Source organism: Staurois parvus, unplaced genomic scaffold (assembly GCF_062004578.1).
Source record: "Staurois parvus isolate SC_StPar_1 unplaced genomic scaffold, SC_StPar_1.0 ptg000845l, whole genome shotgun sequence".
NCBI classification, from domain to species: Eukaryota; Metazoa; Chordata; class Amphibia; order Anura; family Ranidae; genus Staurois; species Staurois parvus.
In genome coordinates, this window is record NW_028318641.1 from 396,620 (window position 1) to 415,647 (window position 19,028).

The window sequence follows — 19,028 nt, forward strand, 5'->3', positions numbered from 1 at the left end:
AGCGGCGAGGCAGGCCAGTGAGGAGGGAGTTGCAGTAGTCGAGTCGTGATATGATGAGGGAGTGGATGAGCTGTTTAGTGGTTTCTGGGGTTAGGAACGTGCGGATTTTGGCGATGTCTTACGAGAAGTTCTGTATCTTTAGTAACCTATTCACTTTCCATAGGAGACTAGCATGCAAAAATAATTTAAAAAAACCAATAATTTATCTGATATTCTCATTGTAAAAGCTAATTTGGCAGATCTGATGTTGCTGTGATGTAATTCTCCTCATTCATCAGATTTCTTCTGGCAGGATGAATAGATGTGTCTGGTAATTGTATTGTTCTTTCAGATCAGTACTGAGACACTCACAAGTTTGCATTAATTGAGATGTAGGCACCCTCACAGCTGTACATATATGCCAGTATTGTTCTTTTATCAGCCATATCACTCTGAATGGATCCCCGCTGGGTGTCTTGCTTTGTAGTTTAAAAACACACAAACACCCCCTTGCCTCCAGTCCAGACACTTCACAGACACCAATAAAGTCCATTGTTCTTAGCAGTCCCTCAGAATAATGCCCTGTATAAGTGTTTAGAATATCGGGAAGGATCATCTTTTTTTTTTTTTTCTCCCCCTGTAGTCTCCTATCAAAAGTGAAGAGGTTACTGAAGTTACGTAAATTCTTTAACGACGGAATAAAAATTCTAAATAACTGGTTATATTTGCATAGTATTTTCGGACGACTACTGTACTAGTTAAACGAAAGTCGTACAATACAAGATCAAACAAAAATGTTCCTGCTTGTGCCTTCTATTTTTTTTTTTTTTTTTTTTTTTGAGGATTGTGTACTAAAGATCAGATTATCATAACATATTCTGATTGTGAATACAGGGCTTAAAGGAATATGCAGGAATTTCCAGAGAGGACTGGCAGGAGCCAATACCAGTAGATAAGGCATTGACCTTTTTATAACTTTTAAGTGCATTGTTTGCATTAAATACAATAAATCACCTGGGCTTCTATGTGTGAAAACAATATGTGGGGGGAGAAAAAATCTATAATATTATTACATCGAGTTTATATAGCGACAAAGGGTTTGCTCAGCGCTGTACAATTGAGGGGGGGGGGCAATACATGAAACAATACAGCAACTACAAACAGCACACGAGGGGTTAGAGGGCCCTGCTCTTTGGAGCTTACAATCTAGGAGGGAGGGGGTAGAGGTACAGGAGGAAGTGGCTGTGGGGGATGGAGTGGTAGGAGGATGGCTGTTAGGTGAGGGTGGGGTAGGCTTCCCTGAAGAGGTGGGCTTTCAGGGAGCGCCTGAAGGTGAGGAGGTAGTGAGTTCCAGAGGATGGGGGAGGACCTGGAAAAGTCCTGCAGTCGTGCGTGGGAGGAGGAGACCAGGGAGCAAGATAGGATATATATATATATATAATGTATGTGTGTGTGTGTGTGTGTGTGTGTGTGTATATATATATATATATATATATATATATATATATATATATATATATATATATATATATATATATATATATATATATAATCTCCAGATATCAATCAATGCTGCTATTCAAAAGTGCAAAAAAACACCATAACATAAAATAATGAATAACACAGTGCAAAAAAAAATTTAAGTGAAGTCCAGAATCTTAAATAATCTGTGATTTAAGTGCTTCAGTAAAAGAAATCCGTGTCAAAGAAAGGAAAGTCCTAAAATATATATTATATATAGTGGTGCATCGAAATTAAAATTCTGGTGCCGAAAACGAAAATTCAAAATGCACTTAAGCGAAATGTGCAGTTTTTAAAACTGAATATATTTTTTGGAAAAAAATTTACTTTGATTAAAAAAAGAACAAAGAAAAACAAAACCATAAATTCCCCAATTTTTTGGTACAATATGAAAGAGGATGTTACGGCGAGTAAATAGATACCCAACATGTCACGCTTTAAAATTGTGTACTCTCGTGGAATGGCGTAAAACTGCTGTACTTGAAAATCTCCATGGGTGATGCTTTAAAAATTTCTCTGACGTTCGTAGCGATACCTCACATGTGTGGTTTGAACACCATTTACATATGTGGGCATGGCCTACATATGCATTCACCACTACGTGGGGGGGCAGGGGACACTTTAAACTTTTTTTTTTTTATTATTATTTATTTTCTTTTTTTTGCACTTTTAAAAACATTTTAATCAGTTTTATTCTTATCAAAAGAAATGCATGCATACCTTGTGATAGAAATAATTAGTGACAGGTCTTGTTTATGGAGAGATGTGGGGTCAATAAGACCCCACATCTCTCCTCTGCAATGTAAAGCTTTAGATAAAAAAAAAAAAAAAGGCCGGAATGGGAAGTGACATTGCTCTGGTCCTCCAAGGGCATAGAGATGAGTGGTGGCCATCTTTCCTTCACTCATCTCTATGCCCAGCGCCAGGTTCGAAGGTTTCTCAGGTAAGGCTGGGAACTACAGAGCGGTGGCCAGTGGCGAGGGGCGGGTTTTTTTGGCACCTCTATCAGTGATTTTTTTTTTTTTTTCATTTCGGCCGACGGCTGAAAGAGGTGTTTTTGGCCGAAATTTCGGTGCATCCCTAATTATATATCCTGTTTCTTAAAAGCAAAAGATAACACCACGTAGTGCTCAGTGGACCCTCCCTTGTGTATTCCACACTCACCAGATATGATGGACTCCTAGCTTTTTGGGCTTAAGAGTCAAAAACGCTTATTTCCGGTGAGATGTGCTCACAGAGATATCCAGGGTTCAGCGGGGTACCAGACCCATGTATATGGGGTATAGGTGCAATTCATCAGTATGTTCCATTATTCACCATGCGGGCACGAGGGAAGCAGAAAGGACACCAATGGTGTAATATTGTTGGATTTATATATTCCAATAAAACATTGATACATATTCTATTCACATTAAGTCCGCAATACATGAGCCTTTAGATAATAATTCTTGCATAACCTCCAAAGGTAGTACAAGGCTAATCAAGATGACCATGGAGCGTCACTATGTGCGTACGCTCCACTCACCGGACGTGACGTCACACAGAGCTACTGCAACGGGAAATTGCGTCAACGCATTTCACCCCTTCGGGGGATCCTCACAGACCTGGTCTGTGACTCTCTTGACTCTTATGCAGGCCATAGATGGGTCGAAAATCGGCCGATTTTTCGGCCAAAAATAAAATCGGCCGATTTTCGGATCGTTAGTGGGTTAATTGTTCGGCCGTTTTTCGGTATGTTGGCAGATTTTTTTTTATCGGTAAAGTTGGAAAAAGATTGGCCGATTTTAGCTGCAATTATGGGCAAATCGGCCGATCTTTTTACCAATAAAAAAATCTGCGCATGAGCAGTGACCTGTAGAGTAAGGAGAGGAAGAGTAAGGAGAGGCAGAGTAAGGAGAGGAAGAAGATGAAGAAGAATAGGATGATGAAGAAGAATAGGAGGATGAAGAAGAATTCCAGTTCCGCAAAAAGTGTCCCTGCAGAGAGCTCCGCTATTTCTTTGACAGTGCTTTGACATTTATAGCGGTTGCAACAATGTATCTATTTTTTTCTGAATAAAAACATCTGTATCTGAAATGGATACAAATAGATACATTGTTGCAGCCGCTATAAATGTCAAAGCACTGTCAAAGAAATAGCGGAGCTCTCTGCAGGGACACTTTTTGCCGGCTGTAGACTGGATGAAAATCGACTGTTTTTTTTTTTTGTTTTTGTTTTTGTTTTTTTTTACCATTCCTGGTAACGTTGGCTGCTTGAACGACCAATTTTTTTTTTTTTTTTTTTTTTTTTTTTTAAAGAAAAATCGGCCTGTTGTCTCCCCATCTATGGCCTGCATTAAGCCCACACCAGTACACACCTGCTATCATTTAAAGTTCCTCTGATTACCCCAAATAGAGTTCAGCTGTTCTAGTCGGTCTTTCCTGATATTTTCTTAGTCTCATGTATAACCAAAAAGCCCTTGCAGGTCAGGGGGAAAAGGGGGCAGTAAAACTGCAGCACAACCAACTGTTGTCTCTTCAGCCGCCCTTGTAAAGAAGGACTAACGAGCCCCGTGAAGCAGCAAAAAGCTTAACAGGGGCTCCAACCTTTTGCCCATCTTATCCAAAACTACAAAAGTAGACTATTGGGGTATAGATACACTTTTTTTTTATGCCTGCTGTCCTTCTAATGTTTTTTTTTTTTCTTTCTTCTTAGGTGGAGGAAGAGAAGAGGCGTCAGAAGATTGAGAGCTGGGAGAGTATGAAGGAAGGGAAGAGTTACAAGGTGGCTTCTCATGTCAGTCAGGTGAGGATGAAGATTTGGATTTACTCAACAGAATCCTTCCTGCTGGGCAGATATCAGTGCTTGTTTGGTCATTGATTGGTTACTTGTGGGAGAATTGAATTTTTAATGTATTTATTACAAGTATTTATATAGCGCCATCAATTTACGCCGCGCTTTACATATATATTGTACATTCACATCAGTCCCTAACCCTCAAGGGGTGTACAATCTAAGGTCCCTAACTCACATTCATACATACACATACTAGGGACAATTTAGACAGGATCCAATTAACCTTTCAGCATGTCTTTGGCGTGTGGGAGGAAACTGGAGTACCCAGAGGAAACCCACGCAGGCACAGGGAGAACATGCAAACTCCAGGCAGGTGGTGCCGTGGTCGGGATTTGAACCAACGATCTTAGTACTGCCAGGCGGAAGTGCTAACCACATAGCCACTGTGCTGTCCTTGACTGCTTCAGTTTAAGTAAGCTAGCAAACTTGAAAACATTATTATTATTATTTTATTATTATACAGTGTTTATATAGCGCCATAAAGTTTGCTCAGCGCTGTACAAAACATGACCATTTATCTTTTTTCCTTGCTCAAGTTGTCGCTTGAGAGCTTTACTGTGAACACTTTAGTGATGCTGGCATTAAATTGGTCAGGTATAGGTTAACCTCTTGGCGCTGGCCGCACGCAAATGGGCCTTGATGCCAAGCGGCCGCACATTTACATGCAATTAAGAAAAACGCGCTGAGAGCGCGCGCCCTGCGCGCTCCCAGCACACATGTCCGGTACTCACGGAAAGGTCCTGATCTCCTCTTTCGATCGGGACTTTTCCCGATCATGTGACTGCCATGACAGCAAATCACGATGGTCACCTGACCCTAAAACCCTGCCCCATCTCCTGGCTTTTGAAACCCTTAAAGGGCCGGGAGGCGCCGGCACCAAGGGGTTAAAGGCCAACTCCAGCTAGAATCTTTAATATTTTGTTTGTTTTTTTTTATATGCAGGAGAGGAAGCGATCTGAAATCTTTCCAAGACAAAATACACATTTTAAGGTCCCCCTTGCGAATGGGGCTGTTAGCAGTTACATGCAGGAGACCCAGCCAGGATTCCTAGCAATTAGCCGGAGGTGGAAGCCCCACTGAAAGCAATGGGTGGCTGTCAGCTCCTGCAGCTAATTGCAGCCACTCTCATGTAATTGCTGATGAAGCGATTACCTGTGAATGCTTGGCCCTAGACACACACCGCTTGTGCCCAGGCTGATCATTTACAGGTTATCGCTTCATGAGCGATTACATTGTGAGTAGCTGCAGCCCCTCCTTTCTGCCTAATGTCCTCATAGAAAGTAGCTTGCTATGGGGGCACCCAAGCAGGCTTGCTCCTGAGCCACAGCTCTGTGTCCATTCATACATGGAGTGCAGCTCATATATGGAGTCCAGGGGCGGACTGACAACGCATGGGGCCCCTGGGCAATAGGGGATCATGGGGCCCCTGTGTCCTTGCCCACACTCAAAAAAGACTATAAAAATGGTACCAGGGGCATTTCATGGGGCCCCCTACTGACCCCGGGTCCTCGGGCAGTGCCCAAGTGCTCGAATGGTCAGTCCGCCCGATGGAGTCCATTCATACATGGGCTGCAGCCTGCCTCTCTCCTCATTGGTTCATTGGCTGTGATTGACCATAGCGGGGGCCAATGGCTACCACTGCTGTCTCAGCCAATGAGGAGGGAAAGACCCGGGATAGCCAAGGCTCTCATGCACATTGCTGGGGTGCTGCTGCACACAACGTTTTTTTTAGAATGCGTAAAGGTTAAAAAAAAACCTTGAGTCTTTACAACCACTTTAAATACTTGAATAAAAATATTGAAAGTAAAGTATACTCCTTATTAGGTGGCCAGTGAGAAAAAATGGCCAAATTAAAAAAATAAAATCTGAATAAATTGTTGGTGGCAATAGTAACTTATCTAAGAGGCAAAAATTGCTCCGTGCTTACGGAAGCGCTAGTAATCTCTGGAACAGCCATTCTCAACCAGGGTTCTATGGAGCTCTAGGGTTCCTCCAGAGGTTGGCTGGGGTCCCTTGAGCTGTGGCTGACCGACCCTTCCGTTTGATGGTGTCAGAACAGTTCCAACGCCAACATCATTTGATAGCATCAGCAGCATAACACCAATGATCTTTTTGGCCATCTATAGAGGGGACATTATTCCCACTGACCAACCAATGAGATCTGAAAATGTATTCCAAGGGTTCTTCTAGGGTGAAAAGGTTGAGAGAGGCTGCTCTGGAGGAACCTTTGTTGAGAAAGGCCGGTCTCCAAATAAAATACGCTTGGTTAAAATGTTGCGTGTGATCAGGGGGATGGGTACTGACTCTACTGGGAACTTTTAAGGAAGGCGAGTTCTTACAGAAAAGCATTTATTCAAATCACTGCTCTTCTTTGTGTTCAGCCACAGGAGCCATCTGCAAGTACCTCTGCATCTTCCTCCGCCCCGAAGCCGAAACCAGACCGGAGAACTCTCAGAAACAGTGGTCAGTATTTCTAGAATTTTCAGGTCACCGGGGAGCCAAGCTAAAAAAGATGGTCATGAATTGAACATAAACAAGTATCTGTTCTGGCTTTACACTGCCAGGCATGTCAACTATTTAATGAATGCATGCATGTACAATATGAATGTTGTGTATGTGCTGCCAATAAAACTACAGGGGGCTTGTGGCCATGGTATACAATCTTCCTTGTTAATGGTCTGAAGGCCAAAACCTCGGGCTAGATTGCATTTTATGGACACTACACCCCTGCCCCCCTTGCTTGCTCACAAGGCTGAGCTTTGTGAGACTATATAGAGATACCACGGCTCATCACAAAGTGCTGCATTCAGAGAGCCTGTGTTAGGGATCCGGGTATGACCAGAAATGTGTGGACTGACACAGGGAAGTAGCAGGCTTCAGGAACACAGGCGTAGTCAGGGCTGGAGAGGTGGAATGGTCAGGCAGGCCGTAAGGTACTGTCAGGTGCCGCCTGGCAGTGTCTCTAGCAGCCCACAGCACGGATTTCCTCAGGGCGCGGGGGGGTCTAAGTCCCAGCCTGCTATTCACCAGGGCTCCTGATGGTGGGGATGGACTTGGTGCAGACTGGAACCAGGTCGCAACCTCTGAGTGCGTCCGGCTGTGGTAGAGAGTACCGGCAGGGGAGTGCAGGAACGGAGTCTGATGGGAAGAGGCGGGCAGACTTACTAAAGGTGATCCTTGCGGGATGCATGGATCGTCGGGTGAAGTAAGCGTAGTCAGACAGGCCGGGTCGGTATCGTGCGGGCAGCGTGGTACAGGAGGAGCAAGCAGAGAATGGTCGGGGTCACAAGCCAGGTTCAGCAGGTAGCGGGCAGCGCGGTACCGAGGATCAGGCAGAAGGATGGTCAGGCAAGCCAGGGGTTCAACAGGAGACGGTCAGTAGAGGTCAGGATCAAAGCAGGGTCAGCAACGAGGCAGGAACACAGGATACCAGGTACAGGGGCTCATGGGAAACATACACCAAGGCCCTGATCACAGGCCTGGTCATTCCTTAAATACACTTCCTGCAATCGGCTTCAGGTGTTGGCTGACTGTATGAGTGAGCTTCTGGCTGCTGAGAGCACCTGCTGGTCAGCCCTTGTACTGCAGCCCACACGGCAGGTGAGTCCCACCACCAGTGCTGAGTCCATTCCGGACAGCCTGCTGGAAACCAAAGGCCCTGCGAGGGGCACAATTTTCAAGCATTTCCCATTTTTTTGGAGCCCATTTATAACGGATTAAAAAGATCCCCTTTTCAGCATATACAATACACAGGCATTAGACAAAAAAATGATTTGCAGGTGTGAAAGTGACGACATGTTTCACATTGAAAACAGAAGTGACGGAACATTTTTTTTGCTTCTGCTGTGTGATGAGACACCTACCTAACAGGTGGGAAGCCTCACTCTCCTAATTCGCTGCATGCGCTGCTGGTGAAATGCAGTCATTGCAGAGCTTACTGAGCTTCAAAGAGGTGTTGGTGACGCTTAGCTGGGTTTAGCTGCGACTGAAGTGGCCAATATATTTACCGTGTAGCGAGGCACTCGGCAAATGATGGCAAGGTTATGACGGCACATGCAGCTTCCAGGAAAACTTCGTCTGATAAGTAGAAGGCACACGGGGCATATAGACAACGCTGGTAACGTTAGCGATGTAAAGTCACATTAAAAACATGAGCTTTTCAGCTTTTTATAGTGTTTTTGCATTCTCATTTAGCGTTTTTTTGGGGGGTTTTTTTGTGGTCAAAAAAACCTCCAAAAATGCCAGTCTGCAGCATTTTACCACGTTTAGCTGTGCTCTTTCAGCTTTTTATAGCGTTTTTTGAATTCTCAGCGGTTTATTTTTGTTTTTTTTTTGGTCAAAAAAACCTCCAAAAATGCCAGTTTGCAGCGTTTTACCACGTTTAGTTGTGCTTTTCAACTTTTTATAGCCTTTTTGCATTCTCATTTAGCAGTTTGGTTTTTTTTGGTCAAAAAAACCTCCAAAAATGCCAGTTTGCAGCGTTTTACCACGTTTAGTTGTGCTTTTCAGCTTTTTATAGCGTTTTTTGAATTTTGATTTAGCGGTTTGTTTGTTTTTTTTTTGGTCAAAAAAACCTCCAAAAATGCCAGTTTGCACCGTTTTACCACGTTTAGCTGTGCTTTTCAGCTTTTTATAGCCTTTTTGCATTCTCATTTAGCAGTTTGGTTTTTTTTGGTCAAAAACACCTCCAAAAATGCCAGTTTGCAGCGGTTTACCATGTTTAGCTGTGCTTTTCAGCTTTTTATAGCGTTTTTTGAATTCCCATTTAGCGGTTTGTTTGTTTTTTGGCCGTGCTTTTCAGCGTTAGTGTTTTTACAGCTAAAAAACTCCTCTAGAATCCCACTAGTTCTGGGTTTTTTTCCAGCCAAAAACATCCCTGCCAAAAAATGTTGATTCCAGTCTGTGTGTATGGACACATCGGATAACATGCTGGGGGGTTACTGGTTGTAGAAAAAAACATCAAAAGCCAAAACCAGCCGCTGTAAAAACATCCCGTGTGCGTGAGGACTAAATGCAGTCGACCTGGTCAGCTGACCGAAAGACACAAAAGGACATTCCGCAGGATTGTGACCCGGAATAAGAAAACAACTGCTGCAAACGTGACTGCAGAGCTCAATCTCAGTCCTGTGAAGACTGAGATTGCGCTTTCAATGCGAAATATGTCGTCACGACACCTGCCAGTCATGTAACCTCCATTTTCTTTTTTGTCTAACCCCTGTATGTTATATCAAACTTATCGCAAACAAAACTCCATAGACTGAAAGTAATGAAGGATTCTGCCCCAGGTTCTTCAGGCACACCAAGGATTAATGTCTAGTAGTTTTCTTAGAATTGTACAGCAGAACTCATAGTCTGCACAAAATTGAGATTTCAGTTTTAGCGCAGATGCTGTCAGGGTGACTTGTAGTGGACTACAGTGTATATCTCATAAAAGTTCAGCGCTATAGATAAATCTGTTAATAACGTGATAGTCCATGGTAACATGTATGATACAAAAGGTGATTTCAGACTTCAGTGGTATGCCAGGAAGGTATTGTAAAAATACGCACTCACCAGATGCGTATTTTATATACGCAAAATAATGTAACCACAGGTACCCCTCTCAGGATGGAATGGATGGGTATAGCCGTATTAATGGGTTATCCTCCCTCTGGATGACTTACAGCTAAACTGATGTCTGCTTTGGTGCGTTTCGATAGGATCCCACCAGAGGCCTCCTTAGTGGATGGATGGACGCTTGTCTGCCAATATTGGAACAGCTCACTCCTCTGGGATAAAGGCACTTGAACCACTGCTACCGTGTCATCTGGAAGGGCTCTATAAATGAATGTCAGCTCGCCATAGAGCCAAACAAGTAGCCCATAGTGTAGTAACTTAGTAAAGGGTATTTATGAAGTAATCCACGTGGTTAAAATACAGTAAATGGACAAAGTAATAAAACACTGACCAAACAATTTCAAGATGGCCGCCGGACCTGTACCAGGAGTCGGCGGCTAGATGTCACAGCGTGATGGCTCCTTTGACCCGTTTCGTGGTAAAGCACTTTGGTGTGTACTCTCCAGCGCTCCAGGAATTGCCAAAGGAAGGCCAGGGGACCAGAGCCAATGGTGGCCTATGGGTAACGTATCGGGGATGCAGCCCTCCTCCGATGGGGAAAATCAACAACTGGAAAAGGGAAAAGAGGTGGTGCAAACACCTAGTGCACTGGTGTCAAACTGGTGGCCCTCCAGCTGTTGCCAAACTACAAGTCCCATGAGGCATTGCAAGGCTGACAGTTACAAGCATGACTCCCAAAGGCAGAGGCATGATGGGACTTGTAGTTCTGCAACAGCTGGAGGGCCACAGGTTGAGCACCCATGTCCTAGATCAGGGGTGTCAAACTGGCGGCCCTCCAGCTGTTGCGAAACTACAAGTCCCATCATGCCTCTGCCTTTGGGAGTCATGCTTGTAACTGTCAGCCTTGCAATGCCTCATGGGACTTGTAGTTTGGCAACAGCTGGAGGGCCGCCAGTTTGACACCCCTGATCTAGGACATGGGTGCTCAACCTGTGGCCCTCCAGCTGTTGCAGAACTACAAATCCCATGAGGCATTGCAAGGCTGACAGTTACAAGCAGGACTCCCAAAGGCAGAGGCATGATGGGACTGGTAGTTTGGCAACAGCAGGAGGGCCGCCAGTTTGACACCCCTGATCTAGGACTTGGGTGCTCAACCTGTTGCCCTCCAGCTGCTGCAGAACTACAAGTCCCATGAGGCATTGCAAGGGTGACAGTTACAAGCATGACTCCCAAAGGCAGAGGCATGATGGGACTTGTAGTTCTGCAACAGCTGGAGGGCAACAGGTTGAGCACCCATGTCCTAGACCAGGGGTGTCAAACTGGCGGCCCTCCAGCTGTTGCCAAACTACAAGTCCCATCATGCCTTTGCCTTTGGGAGTCATACTTGTAACTGTCAGCCTTGCAGTGCCTCATGGGACTTGTAGTTTGGCAACAGCTGGAGGACCGCCAGTTTGACACCCCTGATCTAGGACATGGGTGCTCAACCTGTGGCCCTCCAGCTTTTGCAGAACTACAAGTCCCATCATGCCTCTGCCTTTGGGAGTCATGCTTGTAACTGTCAGCCTTGCAATGCCTCATGGGACTTGTAGTTTGGCAACAGCTGGAGGGCCGCCAGTTTGACACCCGTGCCCTAGATGTTTGCACCACCTGTTTGCTCTTTTGACTTGCCCTCATCATCCCTCTCTGCACTGACCTTGTGTAATCCTTTCTGAAGGCTGGGTGCTTGGCTAAGCATAGAGCCAGCACTTGCAGAAACATACAGAAAAGCCAACAACAATGTCCTAGAATGACCGGTTATTAAAGTCCCATATCATCAAAAACAGGAACATTTCAGGAGGACAAAGACCCTTTTCTTCAAGGAGACCGGCTCCGGAAGGGAGGTCTGCCTATGTCTGTAGGTCTGCTGTCTTGTATCCTGAAAAAAAAAAACCACATTCTGGAACATTGTCGAAGTGTTGGCTCTTCTTTACGTTATGGTGACTTAGAGGTTGTAAAACTCAGACATGAAATCTGAACAAAGCACATATTTCTGTAGTGTTTACTTGCCTATCTCCAGAGTACTTAGTGTCATTTCTGTCTGCTGCTTTGTTCCTCTGCTATCTGCTGACAGGTTTTTCTGGCACCAGAAGGTAAAAAGGTGACGGGGGAGGGAGCTCCAATGCATAGGCGATCTAAAAACGTTTAGAGATTAGTTTTGTAAAACAGATGGCAGCACAAGGCTGCACGTACAGTCACAGGGAGCACTGACCTTCATAAGTCAGTGTGCCAAAAGACATTGTCCTGTGTACATCGGGAGCTGTGCAACTGGTGCTATTCTGACCACGTACGCTACCACGTCTACTATTTCATCATGGACAGCATGTTAGAACAAAGAGCAAATGTGAAATTCTGCGTGAAACTGGGCAAATCTGCCACAGAGACGTTTGACATGATTTGGCAAGTTTACAGCGATGCTGCAATGAGTCGGTCGAGGTGTTTTGAGTGGCACGAGCGCTTCATGAGTGGAAGAACATCACTGGAAAGCGACGAGAGATTAGGAAGATCTTCAACGTGGATTGCTGTAGGAAAGTCCTGGATTTTTTCTTGGATACACAGAATATAACTGGATCAGGGGCGGACTGACCATTTGGAAACCCGGGCACTGCCTGAGGGCCCGGGGTCAGCAGGGGGCCCCGTGAGATGCCCCTGGAACCTTTTTCATAGGCTTTTTTGAGTTTGGGCAAGGACACAGGGGCCCCATGATCCCCTATTGCCCGGGGGCCCCATGTGTTGTCAGTCCGCCCCTGAACTGGATATAACCGTTATAGGTAAAGTTGATCCAGGGAATATCCGATTGCCTCTCGGGGGATCAGGAAGGAATTTTTCCCTGCAGGAGCAAATTGGATCGTGCTTTGCTGGGTTTTTTTTTTTGCAAACTTTTATTTTTTTTTTTTTACTGGTTGAACTGGATGAACTTTTGTCTTTTTTTTCAGCCAGAATAACTATGTAAAAACCATTTGGCTTTTGCGCATGTCGAGGATCATTACTGGTGACGAAACCTGGGTATAAGGGTTTCAGGCAGAATTTCACGTTGGCTCTTTGTTGTAACTTGCTGTCCATGATGAAATCGCAGACTTGGTCAGGACAGCCCAACTCCCATTGTACACAATGATGTCTTTTGGCACACTGACTTGTGAAGGTTGGCACTCCCTGTGACTGTGCGTGCAGCCTTGTGCTGCCATCTTTTGGCGTGTTACAAAACTAGTCTCAAAACTTTTTGATACCACCTCGTAAGTTTGTACCTGTTTATTTGTAGAAACATAGAGACTTGGATACCACCTCCTATGTAGGGAGGATTTGTTCCCTCTCTGTGTATCCCCTGAGGCCAGTCACCTCACTGGGTATATGGAAGGGTTTACAGCCCACTTTAAGGCCGTAGGTAGATTGAAATCCAGTCGGTACAGCAAGGGACCATTCGAATTTCAATCCTTGGATGGACACTCAGGTTGTAAAGAAGTGCCACCCTGCTACATTTTACAATGACACAGCAGGGAGGATTCCCCCATCCACCTTGATGTGTGGATGGGAAAATTGGGTCAAGGTGTTTTGTTTTTTTTGTGTTATTTTTTTTTTAATGTTTTTTTTTTATTCAACCTTGTTGGTTGTATAGCTATCCAGTTGGGGGAACGTGCCAAATGTCATGAGCAATCATAAAGGCTCTTTTTTATCTTTTTAGTTCTCTTCACACCAAACATTGAAGTTCCAGTAGCAGAGAAAGACCCCCTTGGTTGGCCTCATTAACACATTAGTGGCTTTCCTGGATGAATTTAAATTAGTCAACAGGTGGGGGGGGGGGGGTTATTTACTGAAACTGGAGAATGGTTTCTATGCAGAGCTTTGCAATCAGCTTCCAGGTTTTAGCCCCGGTTCACATATATGTGGCCGTGCGGGCCACGCTTTGCGCGGGCAAAGAGCCCATTCATTTGAATGGACGCCCGTGACACGCAGGGAAGAAGTCCCTGCACTTCTATGGAAAACGCAGCTCGCATGGGAACTTCGGTTCCCAGTACGGCTGCATTTTCCATTGCGGGTGGAGTGACATTAGAACTAATGGCACCCGCCCACGGGTCCGCATTTCTCTGTGCGGGCGGTGCGGCTGCACGGATTTTCGCTCCAATCCGCATCCGCACCACCCGCACAGATGTGAACCTAGACTTATTGTCAGAGCTTTAAGGCTCCATGCACACAGGGTGTTGTGATAACGCTGGTGACGTTCGCTGTGTAAAGTCATGTTAAAAACATGAGGTTTTTTTAGCATTTTTGCATTAGTGTTTTGCCACGTTTACCGTCATTTTTCCGCATTTGTGTTTTGGCTTTTTTTTTTTTTTTTTTTTTTTTTTAGCGTTTTTATTGACCGAAACAAAACTTTTGGTAAAAAATATATTTTTTGGGGTAAAATATATATATATTTTTTGGGTAAAAAAATAACACACACACACACATATTTTTTACGCCAGTTTGCAGCGTTTTACCGCATTTGTATATATAAAACGCGGTAAAACGCTACAAACTGGCGTAAAAAATATTTTTTTGGGGGTAATTATATATATATATATATATATATATATATATATATATATATATATATATATATATATATATTGGGTAAAATAAAATATATATATATATATATATATATTTAATTTTTTTTTATTTATTTTTTTATTAAACGTAAAACGCTGCAAACTGGCGTTTTTGGACATTTGGTTTGTTTTTACCAAAACCGCGTTTTTCAGTGTTAGAGCATTTTTACAGCTACTCTAGAAACCACTAGTTCTGGGTTTTTTTCCAGCCAAAAAATGTCCCTACCAAAAAACGCTGATTCCAGTCTCTATGTGTATGGACACAACGGATAACATGCTGGGGGGTTACTAGCTGTTGAAAAAAATGTCAAAAGCCAAAAACAACTGCTGTAAAAACGTCCCGTGTGCAGGAGGACTTATTGAACAAGCTGAAGTTAGAAGCTGATTGGCTGCCATGCACAGCTGCACCAGATTCTGAGTGCTGCAATTTTAGTAACTCTCCCCCAATGGGTAACTTGATACAAAGAGCAACCTTAACCCTCACTACTGGTAATAGCGTTTTTTTTTAATAGCGATTTAAAGGGTTCAGGAGCATTAGTGCTTTTACAGTATATGTAGGGGGGGGGGAAGTTATTAAAAGCGTTTTTTAAGTAGCGTTTAGGACCGTTCAGTTTTTGCTTTTTTTTTCCTGCTGGAAAAACGCTCCCAAAAACTCTACAAAAATTTTTTTTTTTTTTTTTTTGCTCCTAAATGCTGAGGCTTGAAAAACGCTTCTAGCAGCAAATGACGTGGGCACATGGGATAACACTATTCGCTTCTAGGAGCAGAAAATTAATACGAATAACTGCTTCTAGGTGCTCGCCGGTGATCGCCGAGTATTGCCGACGGGGGAGACAACACAGATCTCTCACTTGTCAGCTCCTGCACACTGCTTTGTATGGCTCTGCATAGCACTGTGATTACAGTGAAGTGCCCACATAGTAAAACAGTACACAGTTAACCCTTTGATCGCCCCTCTTGTTAACCCCTTCCTGCCCAGTGCCATTAGTACAGTGTCAGTGCTTTTTATTAGCACTGATAACTGTATTGGTGTCACTGGGGATGTCGGTGACACCAAATCCATTTCCCCCCAGTGTCAGAATGCCCGCCGCAGTCCCGCTAATCACCGCTATTACTTTAAAAAAAAAATTAGAATGAAAAAATTCCAGTATCTATACCGCCATATGTAAATGCTATAATTTTCATGCAAACCAACTAATTTATACGTATTGGGATTTTTTTTTTCTTTAGCAAAGACATGGAGCAGAATACATTTTGGCCTAAATTTATGACTAAATTTGAATTTTTTTTTTTTTTTAACTGGACATGTTTAATTGCAAAAAGTCAAAAATATTGTTTTTTCTTTCTCAAAATTGTCAGCCTTTTTTTGTTTTGTTTTTTGACCGCACAAGCGATCAGATACCACCAAAAGAAAGCTCTATTTGTGGGGGAAAAGGACATAAATGTAATTTATGTACAGTGTTGCATGACCGCGCAATTGTCAGTTAAAGTAACTCAGCGCCGTGTCGCAAAAAATGGCCTAGTCAGGAAGGGGGGTAAATTCTCTGGAGGGCAAATGGTTCAATTGACTCTTCTGTAATTTATTAGACCTGCACATATCATTAATATATTTGTTTTTGTTTTTGTTTTGTTTTTGACTTTCAGGTTATAATCCTCTGACTGGCGATGGAGGCGGCACCTGCGCTTGGAGACCGGGACGAAGAGGACCCTCTGCAGGGGGATGAGGTTAAGCTGCCTTGCTGGTATTTTGTCTGTAACAAATGCCAGCAAGGTGAATGGACTGTACCGCCTGCCAAAGCAGCGTCTTTGTTACTGCTCTGAAGGATCTGGTGACGCAAGTCATCGTCTGGAGTGAACGTTGGATCACGCTGTGTGTGTTCTAGCGGGTCTGGGTATATTTTGCGTACCGAAAAGACAGACCTTCGACTAGAATGTTGCGTTGGATTTCCAGAAAAGTTGATTTGTCCGGTTACCAAATACTGTTTACTGCAGTTTGACGCTCCTAATGACGTCACCCTTACAAATGGTCTGTAGCCAATAAGGTTGACTGATGTTGTGTGGCGGATAGCCCTCGTGTACTTGTCTCTTTACTATTGTATCTGTCCGAAAAATAGATGCCTTGCACCTTCAGCCAAAATGGTACAATCTGTCTGGATGGATAGAAGGCTCTCACTCCCATAAGTAATAAAAAAAAAATATTTATATATATATATATATATATATATATATATATATATATTAAAATCTTTTTTTCTTTTTCTTTTTTTTTTTTTTCTTTCTTTTCTAACCATGCCATGAGGCTTACCCTTTCAAGCTTTACAAGAAGTTAATAAAAAAAGAGTGTCTGTATCTGCTCTGTTTCAGTAAAACATTTATTTTGTGTTTTTATAGAAAATATAGAATTTAACAGTTGATAATTGGTACACTATGGTTCTTAAAAAAAAAAAACAAAAAAAAAAAAAAACTCCCTTAAAACTTAATAGAAGCTAAATTGTTAAAGGCAAAGTTGGAAAAAAAAACAAAAACCTAGTGAGTGACCACATTTTTCTGCAGGACTGGTAAGCAATAGTGTAGTGAATGTCCCATGCCTGCTGGTTTCAACAAGATGGAGCGGTAAAACACTGGCAAGCCTCTCTGCCTGTGCGCTCCTCCTTTTTTTAACCACTTGCCGCCTACATGGGACTTTCAGTGGTTATAACCGGATCATCCTGGTATTGTTTGGGTTTTTTTTTTTTTTTTTTGTGATTGGATTTGTTGTAATTTGTTGTAAAAGCAATCCTAGCAGCTAAATAGCTGCTGGATTGCTTTCACAGGCAGTCAGAGGATCATCCCCCTCCCTCCTGCCACCTTGTCAGGCTCTCCCATCACACCGGGGAACTCAGGACTGCAGCCGGCGGTTGCGCCGGTTGACCATAGAGCTGATTCGGGACCTGAATGACCCAGATCATCTCTATGGTCTATGTAACTGGAAGCGATTTTTGAGTATTTCGTCACTTACGGTTTCAGCGGTGGTAAACAGACCATTACTGGTTTGAAAAAAGCATTGGATCAAGACCAATCATGGCAAGATCTGAAGCCTTTAAGGTCAGAGGAGACATCGGGGGTCTAATATCCCCTAGATGTATCAGTAAAGAGGACCTGTTACTGCAATAAAAATGATTAAAAAAAAAAAGATACAATGTAAGAATAAACAAAAAAATTTCAAGCACCCCCCTCACATGCAAAAGCGTACGCATGCGTTGGTCCTTGCGTCTGTATGTAAACAGAGATCACACCACACATGTGAGTTATTACTGCAAATGTCAGATCAGGAACAATAATTCTAACACCAGGCCTCCTGTGTAAATCTGAAGTGGTGACCTGTAAAGGCTTTTAATGTGTCGCCTGTGGAGATTTTTAGGTACTGTGGTTTAGCACCGTTCCACGAGCTTGCGCAGTTTTAAAGCGTTTTCTGTGGATAATATAATGTACGCAGTTTGTTACCATTCCATGGGTGTGCGCAGTTATAAAGTGTGGCATGTTTGGTATCCATTTTCTTGGCGTAGCATCATCCTTTATATTTTGCCAAACAATTGGGTATTGTATTGTGTTTTTGTGCAATTAAATTCATTAAAGTCAATTTTTCCCCAAAAAATTGCATTTGAAAAACCGTTGCACAAATACCGTGTGACAAACCCCAGATGTCTCCATAAAGAGGACCTGTCATCCCTTATTTCTGTCACAAGGGATGTTTACATTTCTTGTGATAGGAATAAAAGTGATCAAAAAAAAAGGGACAGTATAAAAAAAAAAAAAAATTTTTTTTTAAGCACCCCGTCCCCCTCATGCTCGCATATAGAAGTGAACGCATACGTAGGTCACTCCACATATGTAAACGGTGTTGGCACCATACATGTGAGCTATCCCCGTGAACGTTTTAGCGATAGCAATAATTCTAGCACTAGACCTCTAACTAAACTGGCAGCCTGTGAACATTTTTAAATGTAGTTTGGCATCATTCCATGAGCGTATGCAATTTTAAACTGTGACATGTTCGGTATCCATTTACTCGGCTTAACATTATCTTTTATATTTTGCAAAAAAGGGTTATATTTGGTGCTTTGTTTTGTTTTTTGCATTAAAATTCATGAAAGTGTATTTTTTTTTTTTGTTAAATTGCCTTTGAAAAATCCACTGCACGAATACCGTGTGATGTAAAAATTTGCAACGACTGCCTTTTTATTCTCTAAGGTCTCTGCTTAAAGAAAAAAAAAAAATATACAGTCATTTGTGAATGATTGTATCAACTGTTGTCACCTTCTCACCAAGCTGCTTGGCAATAGTTTGGTAGCCCAGTCCCGCCTTGTGTAGGACTACAATTTTGTCCCTGACATCCTTGGACAGCTAATTGGTCTTTGGCATGGTGGAGAGTTTGGAATCTGATTGTTTGATTGCGCCTGTGGACAGGTGTCTTTTATACAGGTAACAAAATGAGATTAGCAGCACTCCCTTTAAGAGACTGCTTCTAATCCCAGC

At 43.1% G+C, this 19,028-nt stretch overlaps 1 protein-coding gene across 1 annotated transcript in view; it reads left to right on the forward strand.

The window, feature by feature from the left end:
• Positions 1-18,650, forward strand: part of SELENOS (selenoprotein S) — a 48,094-nt gene extending 29,444 nt beyond the window's left edge. The window contains exons 4-6 of the mRNA XM_089655522.1: positions 4,195-4,284; positions 6,717-6,798; positions 16,158-18,650. Coding sequence (XP_089511648.1) covers positions 4,195-4,284; positions 6,717-6,798; positions 16,158-16,243 — 258 coding nt within the window. The 3' untranslated portion in view covers positions 16,244-18,650. The remainder of the gene's footprint in view (positions 1-4,194; positions 4,285-6,716; positions 6,799-16,157) is intronic.
• The last annotated feature ends 378 nt before the right edge of the window (positions 18,651-19,028 follow it).